The 17,955-nt window shown below is 38.1% G+C and overlaps 1 protein-coding gene across 1 annotated transcript; it reads left to right on the top strand.

The window, feature by feature from the left end:
• Positions 1-7,865: 7,865 nt before the first annotated feature.
• rerglb (RERG/RAS-like b) lies at positions 7,866-17,621 on the top strand. The gene is made up of 5 exons (XM_026175073.1): positions 7,866-8,134; positions 11,347-11,403; positions 12,148-12,221; positions 13,632-13,780; positions 14,623-17,621. Exons 1-5 carry the CDS (start codon positions 8,083-8,085, stop codon positions 14,906-14,908), a joined length of 618 nt encoding a protein of 205 aa, XP_026030858.1. The 5' UTR covers positions 7,866-8,082; the 3' UTR covers positions 14,909-17,621.
• The last annotated feature ends 334 nt before the right edge of the window (positions 17,622-17,955 follow it).

Here is a 17,955-nt window from a genome sequence, read left to right on the forward strand (position 1 = left end):
CCCGTAATACAGTGAGAATCAAAAGTAGTCTATAAATGTTAATGGAATTAACGCTTTGTTTGAAAGCATAACTCCCAGCCCCTCTCCTGCTTTGTGACCAATGAGCTGACAGCACACTTATGACAATTCAGATTACCGCTCATCTCATTGGTCGATGAAAGGTCGCTTGCGGAGAAAATACCGGAAGACAACAGATGACCACAACAAGAAGCATGGCCAACAGGGAAACAAACGCCGACACTGCGGTGCAAGTCTCGGACGACAGTACACCTAAAGCTGGACATACACTGTGTGATTTTTTCAGTCGCGTTATTCAGCTCCTGCTCAAACTGCACGATTGACTCGCAGGGGTTAGAAGTTGGTAGGTCACGATGCAGGTCTCACACTATACCACCCGATGCTCTGATGCGACCCGAGTGCTCACACTGTGCCTCCATAACATGAAGGTTATAACAGAAAATCTGTCGCTCTGTCTTTCACTCACACAGACACACAAACCACCACCATCAACTTTGCTAAATTGCTAATGAAAAACACTGATCAGGCAGCTGTGATTGAGCAGCAATGTAAATCCAACTATTTTCACGGTTGTTGTGGTCGTGATAATTTTGTGATGCCACATCGAAAAGGCTCGGATGAGCTTTCCAAAGTTCTACAAGTTGTGCCTCCATCGCTTGTGTCCAGATCACACGCTGCACAGCCGTGCTGCGCCGTCTTTTTCACCGACGTTTACGTGTTTGCGCGTGAGCAGTGTGAGCGGCTCACGAGCGATTGATGATCGGGAGCTGCTCGAGGTGTTAATCGCTTCTCGTTACCCCACGTATACTACACGATGCACGATGAAGGCCAAAATTGGGCCGATCACCAAATCGGTCGCACGACTCAAAAATCGTCTCAAAATGGGCCAGAAGCCCAGCATTAGAGCAGCAATGTTTGTTCGCTCAGAGAAAGAAAAAAAGGCTGCAAAAGCACAGGGAGGAATGGGAAAAGGAAAACACCTGGCTGGAAAAGGTCACCATAACACCTATAAAGCGCACTGCACTGTGTGCCGGCGCACTTTTTCCATAGGCATGCTTCTAATGGTGGGCACATGAAGAACATGAGGGGCATGAAAGCTCAGGGAACCCTTAACCAATTTCTTGTCCACCAGGCCACGGCAGAAGCAGATATGGTATGTAAACACTGGTTTGTTTTTTAAACCCTCTGGTTAAGGTTAATATGGGCATGTGCAGTGAATATCAGCGCTATGTGGCCAGAAGTGTGATAATATAATTTATTTTGTGTAATAAACAACTGCAAGGATAGATGATTACAACAAATAGATGACTAATACATAAAAGTAATACATAGATGAATAATGATGATGAGTTATGATGCGTAATCATGGGAACAAGTGGGTTTACAAACAGGAGCAGCTGATTAGCATTAGAAAAGCTGAAATAATACCTCAACTGAAGCCAATTGTACTAAATGCACTAAATGTGCACAGTTACAAGAATATTTTTCGTTCTATTGCTTTCTATTAATTTATATAATTTTAAGTTAAGCAGGACAGAGTTCTTTTAAAGAAAGATTTACTTTTATTCTCAAAAGTTAAGCATGACAGGCTTCTGTTTAAGAAAGAGACCTGTTTTACTGTGTTAATGTTGTCATTTTGAGCTAAAAATAAATGGCTAAATGATCATTTGTTTCCCATATGGTCATATCACAAAGAATATGCATCTGCTTAAATCAAATTCAAGTCAAATGGTTAAAAAATAATTTCACACACACAAAAAATAGCTACCACACTGGGAAGGGTGAAGACAACTAGGTTGCCCGGCCCTGGCCACGAGGTGTCCCTTATTTATTTTTCAGGGAGTTGGCAACCCTATACACGACCCTATGAGTGAAACTGTTAAGGTTCGTTAAAATTAAGACAGCAAGCTGTATTTTAAAGTTTGGTGTATGGGTAACACCTTTTAACAAATGGCCGATCCATAAAGAGTCACAGAAATATAAATGGAAAAACAAATGTAAAAGATACAAAGTTAAATATGGATTGCTGTGGAGTCAAACTGCTCCCGTAGAAACTGAGAAGGCTGTTTCACCTGCCATGAATGTCATTGACTGGTAGCCAAGTTGCTGTTAGCCATGATGCGATAATTAGCAGCATAGCTAAATTGAGCTAATTAACTACCTATTTGCAATTTTCCCCCGCTTATCTATATCAGATTAGTCTACTTAAATTATCCCAAGACACTAAATAACTCTACATATACAGAGAGAGTTTAAAAAAACTATGCTACATGAAAATAAACCTAGCTAAACTGCTAGCTACAGATATGAAGCTAATACCATAATGCGGCTGCAACGAACATTTTAAATTCATGTTCTGGTCTAGTATTTTCATTTTTTTTTAAATACATGTAAACACTTTGAACTTTATTTTGTTAAGATGAAATTTTCTAAGCATTTAAAGAAAGAATGAATGAAACATGCTGATCGGTATTCTCTTCGTCCGCATGGCTACTTGTTGCTTTCTGTTCCATTTGCCCGAACTGAACTTGGTAAAAGAGCTTTTGTCCATTTAGCACCCTTGGCCTGGAACAAACTGCAGAAGGAATGGAAAATGACTGAATTCATTTCATTAAGTGCTTTTAAATCTAAACTACAAATCCTTGAGGCCAAGTCCATAACATGTAACTGTTTCAATTAGATTGATTGTCATTTTAACTGACTTTTTTATTTTTATTTGAATTTAATTTTTTATTTTATTTGTATTCTTTCACTTATTGTTGCATGTGTGTTGTTGCTGCCTGTGTTTGAGTAATTTCTGTAACTGTGAGACATCTGCTGCTGCCTATCTTGGCCAGGTCTCCCTTGAAAAAGAGGTTTTTAATCTCAATGGGATCTTCCTGGTTAATAAATAATAAAGGTTAATAAATAAATAAATAAATAAATAAATAAAAGAAAGCTAAACTAAGATAGCAAAGCAGCTCCAGTGAATATGTTCATGTTTTTATTGTTTTTCAATAGGCGTATTTATACATCTATTCATCATTTAGTTGCACTTAAGTAAGGTTTAAGAATCTAAAGTGAAGCTAAGATACACAAATGATTTTTTAAATAGCTCCCATAAAGCTTGGTTATGCTGATCATAAGAAATTTGTTTGTTTGATATTTGTTAGTTTTTTTGTTTCCTTTCTTGCATATAGCATTCTGCTAATGCATGCCCAATTTTCAATTAAGGACTTCAAACAGAAAAAGAGTCCTTTGGTGGCACACATTTACCAATAATAACTAGACGTCAAAACCTAAAATGAAAACTGGTTTTGGTGGTTTTATTCGTAAAATCAAAATGGTTCCCTTCCTCAAAACCAGCATTTTTGGACTACAGCACTTTAGGGGATCTTTCATTCTGGACTTTCTTATGTGCAACTCCAATGAAATCAAAGTACAGAGAGTGTGCGTTCTTGATACTGCAAGAGTTCTTTGTATAAATTAAATCATGCTAAGCTATGATGACTAAAGCATCTGGAGAAGTCTAAGTATATTTCACAAGCTAAACCAAACCACATCTAAAATGCATGATGAATCAGGGTCATATAAATATTACGCCTACAAGATAGATTACTGGAAAGTAGGCTACCTAACGGCAATGACTTTCAGCAAGCACTGACCTAATTTATCTGACAATTAGTTCAACAGTTCACCAGTTTAAGTTCAACATAAAATTTCCCATGTCATACATAGCAGATAATCTTATTTCACAGAATCAACAGAAATCTTCTAGGTTTCCTCGTGCACAGTCAGTATATAATGATGTTGCTGACAGTGCTATGGTACCCTTTGAAGTTTCATGTGTGTACCCAGCTGGGGAGAGTAACGTGTTTCCTGGTATGTGTAGTTTTGTGGGCACATGAAAGCTTCTTTACAGCCACGTGTTGATCAGCTCAGGAGAAATGGTTTTTGATTAAAAGCTTCCATGGATGGCTGGGTCCTTCACTGTGTGCTCACCTTGGAAGTAGAATAGAGGAATTTCTCATTGCTATGGGAATGTCCACTGTAAATAAGAAGCATGACAGAAAGTGGATTTTTATTTAAATTTTATGTTTTGCACTGATGAATAGCTGATGCATCAAATGTTTAGCCACCAATGCTTATTAGATTTCTAGCTAATAGTTTGGGATTAGGAGTGATTGGGGCTAGCACATTTCCCCAGTATGAAATATTAATCTCTCTTTTGTTCTGATGAGGGAGTTAAAGAATTTCTTGCGATGTGTTGGTGATTTCAGTCCTCATCTAAATTCCCAAAACATGAAGTTATCTGGTTCCAATTATTTTTTCCTCATGCAAGCTGATTTTCTGGAAATGTGATCTCCAAACATCACTGAATGGAAAGAGGATAATTTAGTAAACATTCCAAAAGCACATTCAGTCCATATGCCATGCAATATGAATAGATTTGAACCCACATATAGAAATTTGGTCAGGTTGTTTTCATTTCATTGTTATGGCTTTTTAAAAAATGGTATAAATCTACAGTCCTAAAGTAAACAAGATGAAAGTACTTTAGAGTCTGGAAAAGGTGATTTGGAAACATGATTCACTTTAGAATTGACTGACAGCGCTCACGAACTTGGACGTTTTGAATGCATTTCAAAATATAAATGTAATGTAATGAATGTAATGTTTAAATGAAACCACATGGCAATCCTGGATTTTTTGCCTTTAATCAAATCGTCACAACAATGAATAAACTTATGTAAATACCCCAAAGCCACAACCCCAAATTAAGGCTTTAAACAGTGTCGTAATTGTTTTTGTAAAAGCCTGACAATACAAGTGCAGCCAAGTCTAGACAACCTTCACCAATAAAACACAAGAACATCTGACTTTTTTTTTTTTTTTTACACAGAACAAGATCAAATAAATAGACCTAAAATGCCCAGAATGAACCAGCAAGAGGGTCCGTGGATACAAAAATGCTGTTGTAGTCTGAAGAATATTCATTGTTGTTGGCTGGAGTTAGTGCCTGTGAAATCAAAGCTATTTCAGGGTGATTTACAGGCTGTAAGTGTCACATTTTGTGTGAAGGCTGACACTGAAGGAGATGGATTGTTTGTCTGAATCAGTTTCATTGGATGTGAGGAGTATGACTGATGCTTCAATCAGTGTTTTTATTGTTGCTATATTGCTTCAGTACTTTGAGCTGTGCAGCTGATAAAGTGTGTAACTAAAAATCAGCAAAATGTTTTCCACATCATATCACTGCCATTCCTTTTCCCTGAAACCAAAACAGGAAAACATCAGAGTAAGCACGGCAAGAAGGTAAATCATGGTTTATATGGAAGGCCAGTCCTGGCAGAAAAAATAGGTTTTTGCTCTTTAACTAAGTTTCCTTAAGCTGACTAACCACAGCAATAAATAAATATGAATCATTCTTCAGTCACAGTTACAGAATGGGACAAAAACAAGTAGGGCTGAACGATATATCGCATTTGCGATAATATCGCGACATGATCAAGTGCAATTTTCTAACCGCAAAGGCTGCGATTATACTGCGATTATATTATACAATTCATGGGCTGCATCCTCCTGAGGCCGCATTTGTAGACCGATTACGTCACAGCGACGCGCCGAAGGCTGTCCAAATTACTACCATATCCCAGAATTCATAGCGCGGCCCAGCCAAACTCCAGTTTCCAGCAATGGCGGCCGCTACTAAGTTTTAAAATTACTCATACTAATCTTTCTGGGTCACAAAATAAACTTTTAACATATTTTCAGGCGAGAAAGTAGTTGTGTAAACATCAAATATCTGCTCGGTTTATCAAGATATCCCATATTTGCAAAAGTGCTTCGACGTTTTCAGAGGCGTCTGCTACCCACCAGCTCGACAGCTAGCCGGGAGCTCGAGGGTTACTGATGCGGCCGAGAACGGCACAACTCCCGGCACATCATTTTCAGATCACCGCGGAGTTTCACTGCTCGGGTTAAACATAATATATATAAGTCACTTAGACAACCTAAAAATGTTATTGTTGGGCTTTTTTCAGTGTTTTGTTTGTTCGTGAGTAAATCGGTTTGGCTGAGATTAAAGTTATTAGATTAGATAAAATAAAACTTTATTAATCCCCCGGGTGGGTTCCTCCTTGGTTTTCACACAGCTGACTAAACGTCAAACAGAAAACTTATTAAACAGAAGTATGAGACAGTCGAGAATTTACACCAGTGTCTGGTTATATTTTAGATAGCAAGAAGCAGACGGCCGAGTTTATTAAACTCCACCGAGACAGCGGTGACGCTAATCAGAACTAGACCGTCCAATTTCACGCCTTTAAATTTTAAAGGCGTGTTTGTGTGTGTGTTTATACAATTGCTATTATGTTTGCACTTTATGTGTAATGTTACTGACTGCAGAGATCAGTAAGATGTGTGTATTTTTTATTTATTAGTTTTATTTATTTAATATTATTTTTTAATTGAATGACTGTCTAGTAGTTCACAGATGTCGAAAAACTGAGTGTGGTAAAGCCACTGATTTTTTTTATGTATATTTCTGCAATCTGCACATTGTACTGACTTTCATTTTAATGTTTACACCAGGGTTCCTTGTCAGCACTTTATGCTCAGATGTTTGTAAGCTAAAAATAAACTATTGTGTATGTTCAAATATACTGTTGTGATTGAAGAAGTTAAATAAAAATGTCAGTCATCAATTCATGCATCACCTCATGTCATCATAACAGAGGTCTGTCTTCCAGGAAAGAACAGTTTAAAATTAATGTAATATAGTATTGGCCATACTATATGATGTATTGCTTGTCTTTGTTTAATAATACAGAAGACAAAGACCTTAAAAAATAATCGCATATCGCATCGCAATCGCAATATTGGGGCAAAAAATCGCAATTAGATTATTTTCCATAATCGTTCAGCCCTAAAAACAAGTCAACAATAAATGTGAAAAATCAACAGCTCGTGCACCGCAACCCCATTGTTACCTATCATACACTCACTCTTCACATGTCGCTAGTCATATGATCCAGTTATAGTGTCCAATCAGAACAATAAATCAACCTTTCGTGAACAAAGCAATATGGGACTATATAGAACTATGTATACTGTATGAAGAGAAAGGAAATAAACCTGTTTTGTATGGACAGAAACAGATATGTTTATTAATGATATAACCCCCCCCCCCCCCCCCCCCATCTATTATTTTAATTTATATGGCACTGATGTTCCCTCAAAGTTAGTTTCTCTTGTAGATAAACATTATGTAAATGGTATTCACAGCAAAAGCTTTAAAAATATCAGCTACAATGTGTTAAAATACAAAACTGTAGTTTTGAGTTTTCTTCACAATTTTCAAAGCATTATCACTTATCATTATTATGATACTTATCATTATTATGATAAGTATCCTAATAAGAGATTTTCACTCAACATTATCACAGGTTTTGTGTCATTTATCTTTAAAAATATATTTTCAGTACCATGTAACTCGTTGAGTTTGCTTCTTGTAATTCTATATTTTCTTATATTGACTATTTCTTGGCAAACAAGCATAACTGGCTTCCATACCATTATACCATTACCCAATGAAAAATAGCACTAAAATCCATAGATGAAAGCAAGTGCACAGTTAAAATGTTAAGAGAAGGACCGCCACAATAGGTTTAGTCAGTCATGACCTTTGAGCAAGCTCTGCATAGGAGGGGGCAGAGACAGAGAGGAGAAATGGGTCCAAGAGAGGAATGAAAGAAGGAAAACAGACAGACTGAGGGGGAAAAAGAGAGAGCGAGAGAAAACAGAAAAATGAGAGGTGCGTGTGAGAGAGAGAGAGAGCGCAAAAGAGCTCCTGGCAGAGAGACAGAGACCAAAGAGGAGGGTGCTTGTTTTCCCCACTCTCCTCTGCCTCTGGTTTTAAAATGTGAAACAGCTCTTTGAAGAGAAAGAGAGGGGAGGGCAATCATGTACTTCCACTCTGCTTCAACGATAAGGAGTGTTTAGTGAGCTGAGGCTAACCTAAATACCAAACGCAACACAGAACTGCAGCTAGAGATACAGCTGAGGACCTGACACAACACAGGCATGAACGACATCAAGCTGGCCCTACTGGGAAGCCAGGGGGCTGGGAAATCAGGTAAGTACTTGAGAGTGATTTAGTGATCTATAAGGGAGAAAAAGTGTCTCTTTATACTTGTATCTCAATAAAAACTGTAAAAACTGTCAAGACTGTTGACAAGGAAGTTATGATGCCTTAACTTCAAACCACCTCATTTAACTTGCTTATTTTGCTTATTACCTGAATTTAAACACATGTCTCTGCTAATGTAGTAGTTTGGCGTGTTTTATCATCATTTTATTTTTTAATCAATTGGTCAACAAATGTCATCAAGTTCTTAATTTTATGGTTATATGCTACATTGTGTTGTTTTTGCTTAGCTATCAGTCAAAAACTCAGTTTACAGTACAGTGCATAAGATAACTGGTAAATCAGAGTTGGTATTTGTTCTTGAAAAACTGATAATTAAATATTATCAAAATTGTTGCTAACTAAAATTAAAAACAATAAAATGATAAAGTGACAAATTGTGGCTGATTTAACATGTTTGAATTTCCCCTCTCAGACATTCAGTGTCTCAGTTATATTAAATTTAGGGCTAAAGATTTTGTAATTATTATAGAACATACACAATGTAGCTTAACACACTTTTCTGAGGTGAGCTAAAGATTTTAAAGAATGTGACTCACGGCTCTATCTCAGTACGATCCTGCTCTGCATAGTTTGGGCGAACTTATCATGGTCTTCATCAAAAGAGACGCTGGACAGAATTATGTGCATAAATACTTTAGAGAGGTTATTACATATGTGCTCTAAACAGTAATGCAGATGTGTAAAACAACAAAAGCTCTCCATCATATAATGATTTAACAGCTATTTAGTTCAATTCGGGTGTCTTTATATTGCACCAAACCATAACAACTGTTGTGTCGAGGTACTTTATAATGTAAAGAGCTGACAGTATTCTGAAGAAAACCTCAACAAGCAAGCAAACTCCTTTGAGCAAGATTTTGGCAACAGTGGAAAGGAAAAGCTCCCTTTTAACAGGAAGAAAACTCGGCAAAAAACAGGCTCAGGGAGGCGCTGCAATCTTCTGCGATCTGAAAAGAAGTTTTGGTGGTTTTTTGTTGTTGTTTCTAACTTTCCAGTCAAACATGATGATACTGCTGAGACTGTGAACTATCTGAGATCTGTCTGTTTTTTCTTCTACCAAAGGAAAGTGTAATTTCTGGATAGATCTCTTGATTGCAATATGGTAACACTTGAAAACATGTCACTTTAACCACAAAACAAGTTTTGTTTAAAATTTTTGAGGGCGTACTTTTTAACTAGCCAGCCATGGAGCATGAGAGCTGATTTTTGATTCAATTCAGTTTTATCTATACAGCTCCAAATCACAACAAAAGTAACCTCAAGGCGCTTTGGTAGACCCTACAATAATGCATACAGAGAAAAACCCAACAATCATATGATCCCCTATGAGCAAGCACTTTGGTGACAGCGGGAAGGAAAAACTCCCTTTTAACAGGAAGAAACCTCCGGCAGAACCAGGCTCAGGGAGGGGCGGAGCCATCTGCCGCAACCGGTTGGGGAGAGAGAAGGAAGACAGATTTTTGTTCTTGTAAACTTTGACAAGAAAAGGTGATTGAAAAGTGTGATTAACTATGAATATTCCCACAGAGCCCAACCACAATCAATTCACAGAGTGGAAAAATCTCTTCTTAGTGTTTCTTGACACTTCTACAGGCTACAGCTAAAACTTAAATCAGAGCTAAGCAAATCACCAGGGTACCACCAGGTTTATGCTGGGTTCATGTCATACCCTTAATGAAAACAGCAGAAATGACTGGGTGCGTGACTATTATGGTGCAAGTACAGCTCATTCAGAAACACAGTAAACAAAAAATAAACATTAGGTTGAATGATAGCAGAAATTAATATTAATTAATTGCATGTCACTTTTTTTGGCATGCGATTTTAACTGTTATTTGCCGTCCAGGAAGAGTGGCCTTGAGAAATGAAAAGTAATTATTTTTAGCAGTGAACACTTCCAAGTTTGAATAAACATGTTTCTCTTTTCTTCCAGCATTGTGTGAGCTCTGGTTTTGCATTACATAACCAAAGACAACAGTGGATTATTGGCTCCATTCACTGAGGTTTAACTAAACTAATAAGACCATTTCTCCCTCCAGAGATTATCTGCCTTTGTTTTAAAACTCCTCAGTCACAGGGCTTAGTTCAAGGCTGGACAGAGGAAAGCACAACATGTTTTATCAATAAGTCAATCGGCCTGCTGCTCCACCTGTGGTGTTGTTTAGAGTGTAATTTGATCTTGGCTTTCACTGACTTTGATGTGTCGCAGTGATAGTTTGTTATCTTGTTTTTTTGCTTGTTTTTTTCTGTGTCTATTTTAAGTTTCATGTGTCCATATTGGATCATTTAGTATTTTTTATGGGTTCTTCGGAGAACCAGTTCATGCAACCATACTTCAGTTCTCCTGTTTGGACACACTTCAGATTGGATTTTTAAGCTCTTGTTAAAAATGCTGTCTAGGAGAAAGCATTACTTATGATTCTGCTTCTGTCTGTGAGAGGGTGGTTCAGACTGTACTGTACAAACCTTTTAAAACAATGGGACATGGCCATTCTTGGTGCTTGGCAGTGAAGCAGAGCCGTTACCTTGGTGATGCTGTAGCTTATGGAAGCTGTATGTGGGTGCTTGAGTTCATTCGACATGTTTTTCTGCTCCCTTCTGCTCTATTTGTTGCTTTCAACACGTCTTTTATCGTTGAATGTATCTTTATGTGACAATGGAACCAGGACAATTCCTATTGTGTTAAGTCCTAAGTGTTGAATGTCCACATCCATGTTTGTGTGTCACCGTGTCCTAACCTCTGTACAACCCCTCAAGAGGCCCACTATTAGGAGCAAGCTTCCAGAGTTCAGCACTTGAAACTTCAGCCTTTAATTGAAATTGATTGTCTTGTGGGACCAAAACTGGCCCAGTCAGTCAGTTTTATGTGTAGCTTGCAGTGTAGAGGCAAAGCACAGGCTGGGGGGGATTTAACTATTCAGCTTGCCAAATATGCACACAGACCTTCCAGGAAAGCCGTGCAGCATTCTTTTATGTGGGGCTTCAGTTTCATCGCTCCAATCCTGGAGACATTTAACACGGTGTTGTGCCTGCTGGGGTGAACAAGGCTCCCCCACCCCCTTCTTCACTTAGAGCGATGAGTGTGTAATGATGCCATGATTCATTTTATTGTTTTCCATTTCATCTCCTTTCTCCAGCTGTCCTCGTGCGCTTCCTGACCAGACGCTTTATTGGTGAATATGCCTCAAATACCAGTAAGTGTTTCCAGATTTCATATCATGGCACTTTGATGAGGTTTTGGTCTAGAAGATTGCTCTCATCCACTTAGAGATGCAACATTTTCACCTGTGCATTCATGGACAAGGAAAATATTGTTCTTTTGGGTAATAAAAATTTTGCAGGCAGTTAATGTAGACAATCCTCTCGTGTAGCTGTTTTGACACAGCTTCCAGTGTTTTAGCTCAACATTTCTGATAGCATAGTTGGATATCTAATGGATTTGTATTTTTATACTATTTTCTATTTGTATTTATCATAAAGATGCTGTTATCCTATATCCTTTAATGTAATGATGTAATTGTGGTTTTCACTGTTTTCATTACCACTTTAGGCATTGATGCTTCTAGCTCTGTTAGCCGTGATTACAAGTCATGAAGTGAATAGACATGGAAAGTTAAAATAAATAACAATAAAGTCAAAATATATACTTGTGTATGTATGTCTGACCCATCACAACTTTTTAATTATGCTTGATACACTAGCAGTCCAGTTCCTGTAAAACAACAACAACAAAAACAAACTTTGTAGTAAAAGTAGATTCGTGACAAATTCATGGTAGGTAATGTTAATACCTGGTAATAGATTTGTGTCTTGAAAGTCTTACTAAAAACTGATGAAAGTCCCAAACACCACATTTTTGACATGTTCCATGTGTAATTTTGACATCCATCAATAATATAATATAATAGTTATTTATGCATTTTGTATCTCCTCCACAGACTCTTTGTACCACAAAAGACTGTCGATCGATGGCAGGCAGCTGAATTTGGAGGTTTTTGACCCCTGCTCTCAGGTAAGACTCTTGTTTTTAGTATTAACAGAAATATATTAGAAAAGCAGAGCTGCAGCAGGACCACCAACTTTTCCCGTTGTTCTTCTAACATTTCATCTGGAGGACCACCGAAAAACCACTGACAGGAAACAAACCGAAAAAATGAAAATCTGACACTGATGAGAATAATGCCTTTTCAAGAAAATTCACCTAAACTACTCATAAAGAAAGTCAATTTTTACATTCTTGAGTAATTTTGTTTGACTGTCGGGCCATAACCAAAATTTGGTTTGCCTTCATCTATCTATCATCTATCTATCAAAACAGTGGTTTGTTTTCAGGCTGCTGGAGAGCTGCCTGTGGCTTAGCTGTGGTTATGTGTTCACTTAGAGTTAGCAAGTGTGGGAATATAAGGATTTATGAGAGTATCCTGAGGAGATGAATGTCCCTTTGAAAAAAAGGGGAGCCATATAAACCTCTTACTTCTCATTCAACAAAACTAAAGACCTGAGAGGGACTTTACTACAATGTTAGTGTTTTATTGGAGTACCCTGGCTCAGGAGAACAAAAACCAGTCATTGTCTTTGTCATTTAGACCCCCTGTAATATTGCTGTCCCATAAGGAACACAGAGTCACAATCCAGCCCTTCTGAACCAGACTGCATTAAAAGAAGTCAGTAAAGACAAAAGGTTTAAAATTGGGTTTTATAGCACTCAGGTGTGTCCCCAGGCCTCAAGCCCTTCTTACACTGTTTATGTCAAGGTCACAAGCGCTTGTAGGGTCACTCTGAATTTATTTACTGGTGTCACTGATATTGTTAAGGCACCACTTTGAAATGCTTTCTGGTATTAGTGACTTTCAGCTGCTCACTTGTCACAGAGGGTTGCCACAGCAGCTCTGTGAGTTTCCTTTGGCAGGGTTTTACACCAGATGCATTTTCTGACACTTTCCAAAAGGGATTTGTATCTCTGGATGGAACTGAACCAGCAACCCTCTGCTTGCTGAGCAAATTTGTAAACCAATACGCTATGGATCCATAAAAGGAAAGTGTTTCAATATTACAGGTATGAAAACTAACTGTAAGATGCTTGATTAGCAAAAAGAGCAATAAAATCAAATCTGTATAATCAATGGGAAGACAGTAATGCCAATGTGCATTTGTCAAAAAAGTATAAAAGCAACTCAGTTTTGCTCAAAACAGGGAAATAAAAATACAAATACAAGGTGTTTTCAGCATTGGAACACATCTATAGAAATAATAATGGTATCCAGCTATATTATTATGATACCATCCATAGAAAGTGACACAGTGTAAAGGATACAGGCTCCAACTCTTTTTTCTTGCTCCATAGGAAAAGCAACCCAGTTGGCACGTTGATTCGGGACAAACTGGATGATACCAACATAAAAGCACATGCTCTTCTTGGCAGGGTTCGGAGGCCAGGTGTATACTTGAAGAGCCAGTGGACTGGGCAGATGGCTTTGTGGTGGTGTACAACATCAGTGACCGCACTTCCTTCATCAATGCCAAAAACATCCTGCGGCAGATTCGGGAGACACGCATGGAGAACTGCAAAGGGTCAGCAGAAACTTAATAACAGATGCTGCTGACATATAATGGATGTTTGGATTGGTTGTTATTTAACAGTAATTCTGGGTGCTACAACAATGCCTGTTTTGAAATGGAGGCAAAATCCTACATTCAATTCTACAATTTCAAATGTCAGATGAAATCCTCGTGCAAAGAATCAGTAATCAGAGGTTTAAAGTAAAGTGGCAAGTCCGGAAAATGATGTACACCCACTTGTCCATATATAGTAAAGTGCTATATAAATACAGGCCATATGAACTGAACATGCTGCAAATGCTCCAGGAAAACAACAAAACAGAGTATCTGTGCCCTAGGTTCTTTGTAACTGGACATGAATCTACATGCACTTTTGAATTTGAGGAATGCTGGGAGTCCTGACTGCCCTCCTACAAACTCAAACTCATAAATGATTCATGATTTACAGGGCTTGCCAGCGCAGGTGTCTGATAAATTTAAGCGTGAAAAAAACAAACAAACAGGCCATCCACATCTATCAGGCTGCCTGGCAGCATGCCAAGGCATCCTGATAACATGGAGGGAAGAGCTGTGTAGCCTAATGACAGGTATTTGAGAATAAATATAGGTGTAGATCACAAGTGGAACTGTTGGATTGTGTGAATGTAAATCAAGCCCAGCTAGTCGAAACATCTGCTTTACGCTCAGAAAGATAGGATAGGTTGCTTAATAGCCAAAATTGTTGCAATGTTGTTGCAAAAGCACTCAAAAGCTGTAAAATAAAACACATTTGCCTCTGCATCCTCTTCATATTGCTATCCTCAGTCATCTTGCAGGCTGATGGTGTTAACGCCTCCCTGCTGTCTTTTTTTCAGGGAGATGGATGTTCCTGTTTGCCTGGTTGGCAACAAGCAGGACCTCTGCCATGCTCGTCAGGTGCGTGAGGATGAAGGCCGCGGTCTGGCGCAGGAAAACCGCTGTAATTTCCAGGAGGTCTCAGCAGCCGAGAGCTACCAAGACATTGCCAACCTCTTCACACAGCTCATCCGGCAGGTGATGGAGCATCTGAAGTATCGCGCTGACAGACGACGCTACAGCGGCTCAAAGTCTATGGCCAAACTCATCAACAATGTTTTTGGCAAGAGGAGGAAGTCCGTATGATGATCCCAGTACAGTTAGCAGCTAATCGGACACTGAGATGTCCCTGCTGTACGTGGCCCTTAAGGGGATGCAACCTTAATGTGTTGGGTTTGATGTGTGATGTGTTGGTCTATACACTCAACAGAAAACTGTTGAGTGTATAGACAATGATAGAAACAGTGAACCTCTTTATATCATGAGCAACATGAGTGGTTGGTGGAAAAATTCAGACGGCCATAGTTACTAAATTTACAGGCAAATATATATCTTGGCAAAGTTTTGTTTTTCCTTTGGTTATTTTGACTTTGCCTTGGGTATGTTTCTCTGATGAAAGGGCCAAATACAGTGAGGCAGTCAAAAAAAAGCAGGTATGTTAAATAGAGCAACACTATACAGGAGAGGGAAGCATAAAAAGATATTTACTACATACACTTTTTATTCTTTTTCTCTTAATGTGTATTAACTGAACCTTTGGTGAAATGCCTACTTTTTATATTTAAAGGACCTGTGTGTAGTACCAGCACCTAGAGGATAAAGATTGCAACTAACTGAATACCTGTCACTTTCTAAGCACGTAACTAAACCTAATTTGGCCTCCAAAATAGCCTCTCTATAGAAACAGTTCCACTTGTCCATCATGGGCTGCTATAGAAGCATCAATATGAGGAGCTATGTGTAGGAGCACTTGCTCCCTGTATAAATATGCAGAGGTGAAAAAACATGTTTATTGTTAATTATTAGACCATGGGTTTCCAATCACTGACTGTACTTGGTCACACTTTCCAAAAACAGATCGGATCTGGCTGAGAGACTGAAAACAGACGTGGAACGTGAACATATTCCACAGCAATCAGCAGCTCTTGCAAAAATTGTTTAGTTTGTTTTATTTTAGTTGTTTTAACAGTTTTTAATACTTTACATAGCTACGGCTACTTTCTAAGCAAAATTTCTGTCTGATTTATTGGTGTAGTTTAAACGTATGAAAAAAGGTTACCTTAACACTTCTTATCTTATTCCAACAACACAACATGGGAGGCTGATCAGCTGTCTTTTATTTGTCGAAAGCTTGCACTGCATCACCGACTCCTGCATCAGTACAGTGTAGGCCAACAGTGATGACACTGAATGAAACTTTCAACACCATATTGCATGCCTTCATTTTGTGACTGGTTCAGTTAGCTTTACTTTACCAGAGTATTGCCCCTATAGTTCAGCGTTGTGTAGTCTTTTGCTCAGCGTCCTTTTATACTGGTATAATATTTCAGAGACAGTATAATTGATATTACATGGTTATTTTAAATGCACGTTAAATGTATATTCTCATAGTAATGCCACTCTTTGGAAACCATAATGTTTTATTTACTGGATCACTGAACTGTGATTTGTAATACGCATACTGTGTAAATCCTCTGATTGTCTAATGCATAATATGGTTTATTTAACAGCTCCTGCTGTATGAACACTTAGTTTAGCTGTGGTCATTATCACTAAAATGCTGAATGTTACATTTAACACAATTTATTTAGTTGAATGGAAAAGTCCAAAGACATGAACAGGGTTAGGTTAACCCTGCCTCTTCCCCTGTGATAGCAGGGATAGATGTGTGCTTTCTCAGATTCTCAGGTCTTTTTTGGAGATGATGAAGAAGATTATAATACTTAGGGTAGTGATATGTCAAATACAATCAGTGTGTAGTGTGCCTTGGCTTCTCGGTTTGCTTCATTGGCGATGTGTGGTTTAAAAAGACGAAACAACACCAACTTCACAAACCAGCAGCTACATCCATCAGTGTCTGTGCCAAGTGAGAGGCATATACCTATATCAGTGCATGGCTGTGTGGCTGTCTGGCCTTTAACTGACACTCGGACTCTTCCTATGCACCCTTTAGTCTTACTTTATTGTAAAGGTGGAACCTGTATGTCATATGTTGTTGTATCCTGTTTGCTTTTAATGACAGATAAGATAAAATAGTATTTAATTGGACTAGAAAATAATGCATCTATTACAAGGTGATATCAATTTTAATTTAACATTGTTATTGTTGCACATTGTACTCAGCTTCGGTTGTATACTGTATGTATTTTGTATAGATTCAGTATCTTAATCTTGTATTTATTTGAGTTAAAAAAGAAAAGAAGAAAATGCCCTAAAAACTTAACACCATACTGTAGAACTAACACATACCAAATCAGGCCATGAAATTTATTCAACAAAATGCTGTTTTTCTTCTAAAGAAAAACTTCTTCTCAGTTATGTCACCATGATTTTTTACAGAAGGAAAGCACTGTGTATCATGAAAAATATCTTCATCTATGCAGTTTTTTGTTGATGAATGCTCTTTTTTGTAAATGCTGTAAAAACACTGGTTATTCCAGAGGAAATTAAAGTTAAACATTGATGGCTGTTTTAGCTCTTCACGGGGACTGCTGTTTCGCTTTCAGCTTAATTTTAATTAGATGTCCATGAGAGAGGGCATTACTCTAAAGCCTTTAGTAAAAAAAAAAGAAAAAAAAAGAAAAGAATTTCCTGTGCTAAAAATAGAAAGACTAGAGGCAGAGCAGTGAGAGGAGAAGCTCCATTGTTATGCTGAATTTTAGCCTCTTAAACAAAGCGACGCTCCCTCACGTTTCCACTAGATGGCAGCACAGATCACGATGACGATCTGGCCTTGAGTTTAATCATTTCCTGCAGATCATTATATGAATGAACCTTTTAAATACAAGCGCGTCCATGCTCACAGGTGTACACACGGGTGCTCACACACACAAACTACACCCTTTTTGGCTCCTACCTCAAAGCACACTGTGCGCTGTCGATCTTACATGCTGCACAATAATGTTTAATATTTAGTATTTACTGTTATATTCCCATATATCATCGTGATGTTGTTTATTATGTTGCTCTTTTTTTTTCCTTCTGCTTGTTTTCTCTTTTTTCTTTCTCAACAGGTGATCCGGGTGATTGATATATGTATTTTTTGTCTGTTTATTTTGTTTATTTTTGTTTTTTGCCCTCTTCCCCGCTGTTTTTCTTTCCCTCTTTCTTTCTCCCCTTTCTTTTCCCCAGTC

Source organism: Astatotilapia calliptera, chromosome 7 (assembly GCF_900246225.1).
Source record: "Astatotilapia calliptera chromosome 7, fAstCal1.2, whole genome shotgun sequence".
NCBI lineage: Eukaryota > Metazoa > Chordata > Actinopteri > Cichliformes > Cichlidae > Astatotilapia > Astatotilapia calliptera.

Bases quoted from the DNA above. Each gene is read 5' to 3' on its own strand.
- rerglb (XM_026175073.1), top strand. From the start codon at position 8,083: ATGAACGACATCAAGCTGGCCCTACTGGGAAGCCAGGGGGCTGGGAAA. The intron at 8,135-11,346 runs GTAAGTACTTGA...TCCTTTCTCCAG, and splicing joins CCAGGGGGCTGGGAAATCAG to CTGTCCTCGTGCGCTTCCTG. The intron at 12,222-13,631 runs GTAAGACTCTTG...TCTTCTTGGCAG, and splicing joins TTTTTGACCCCTGCTCTCAG to GGTTCGGAGGCCAGGTGTAT.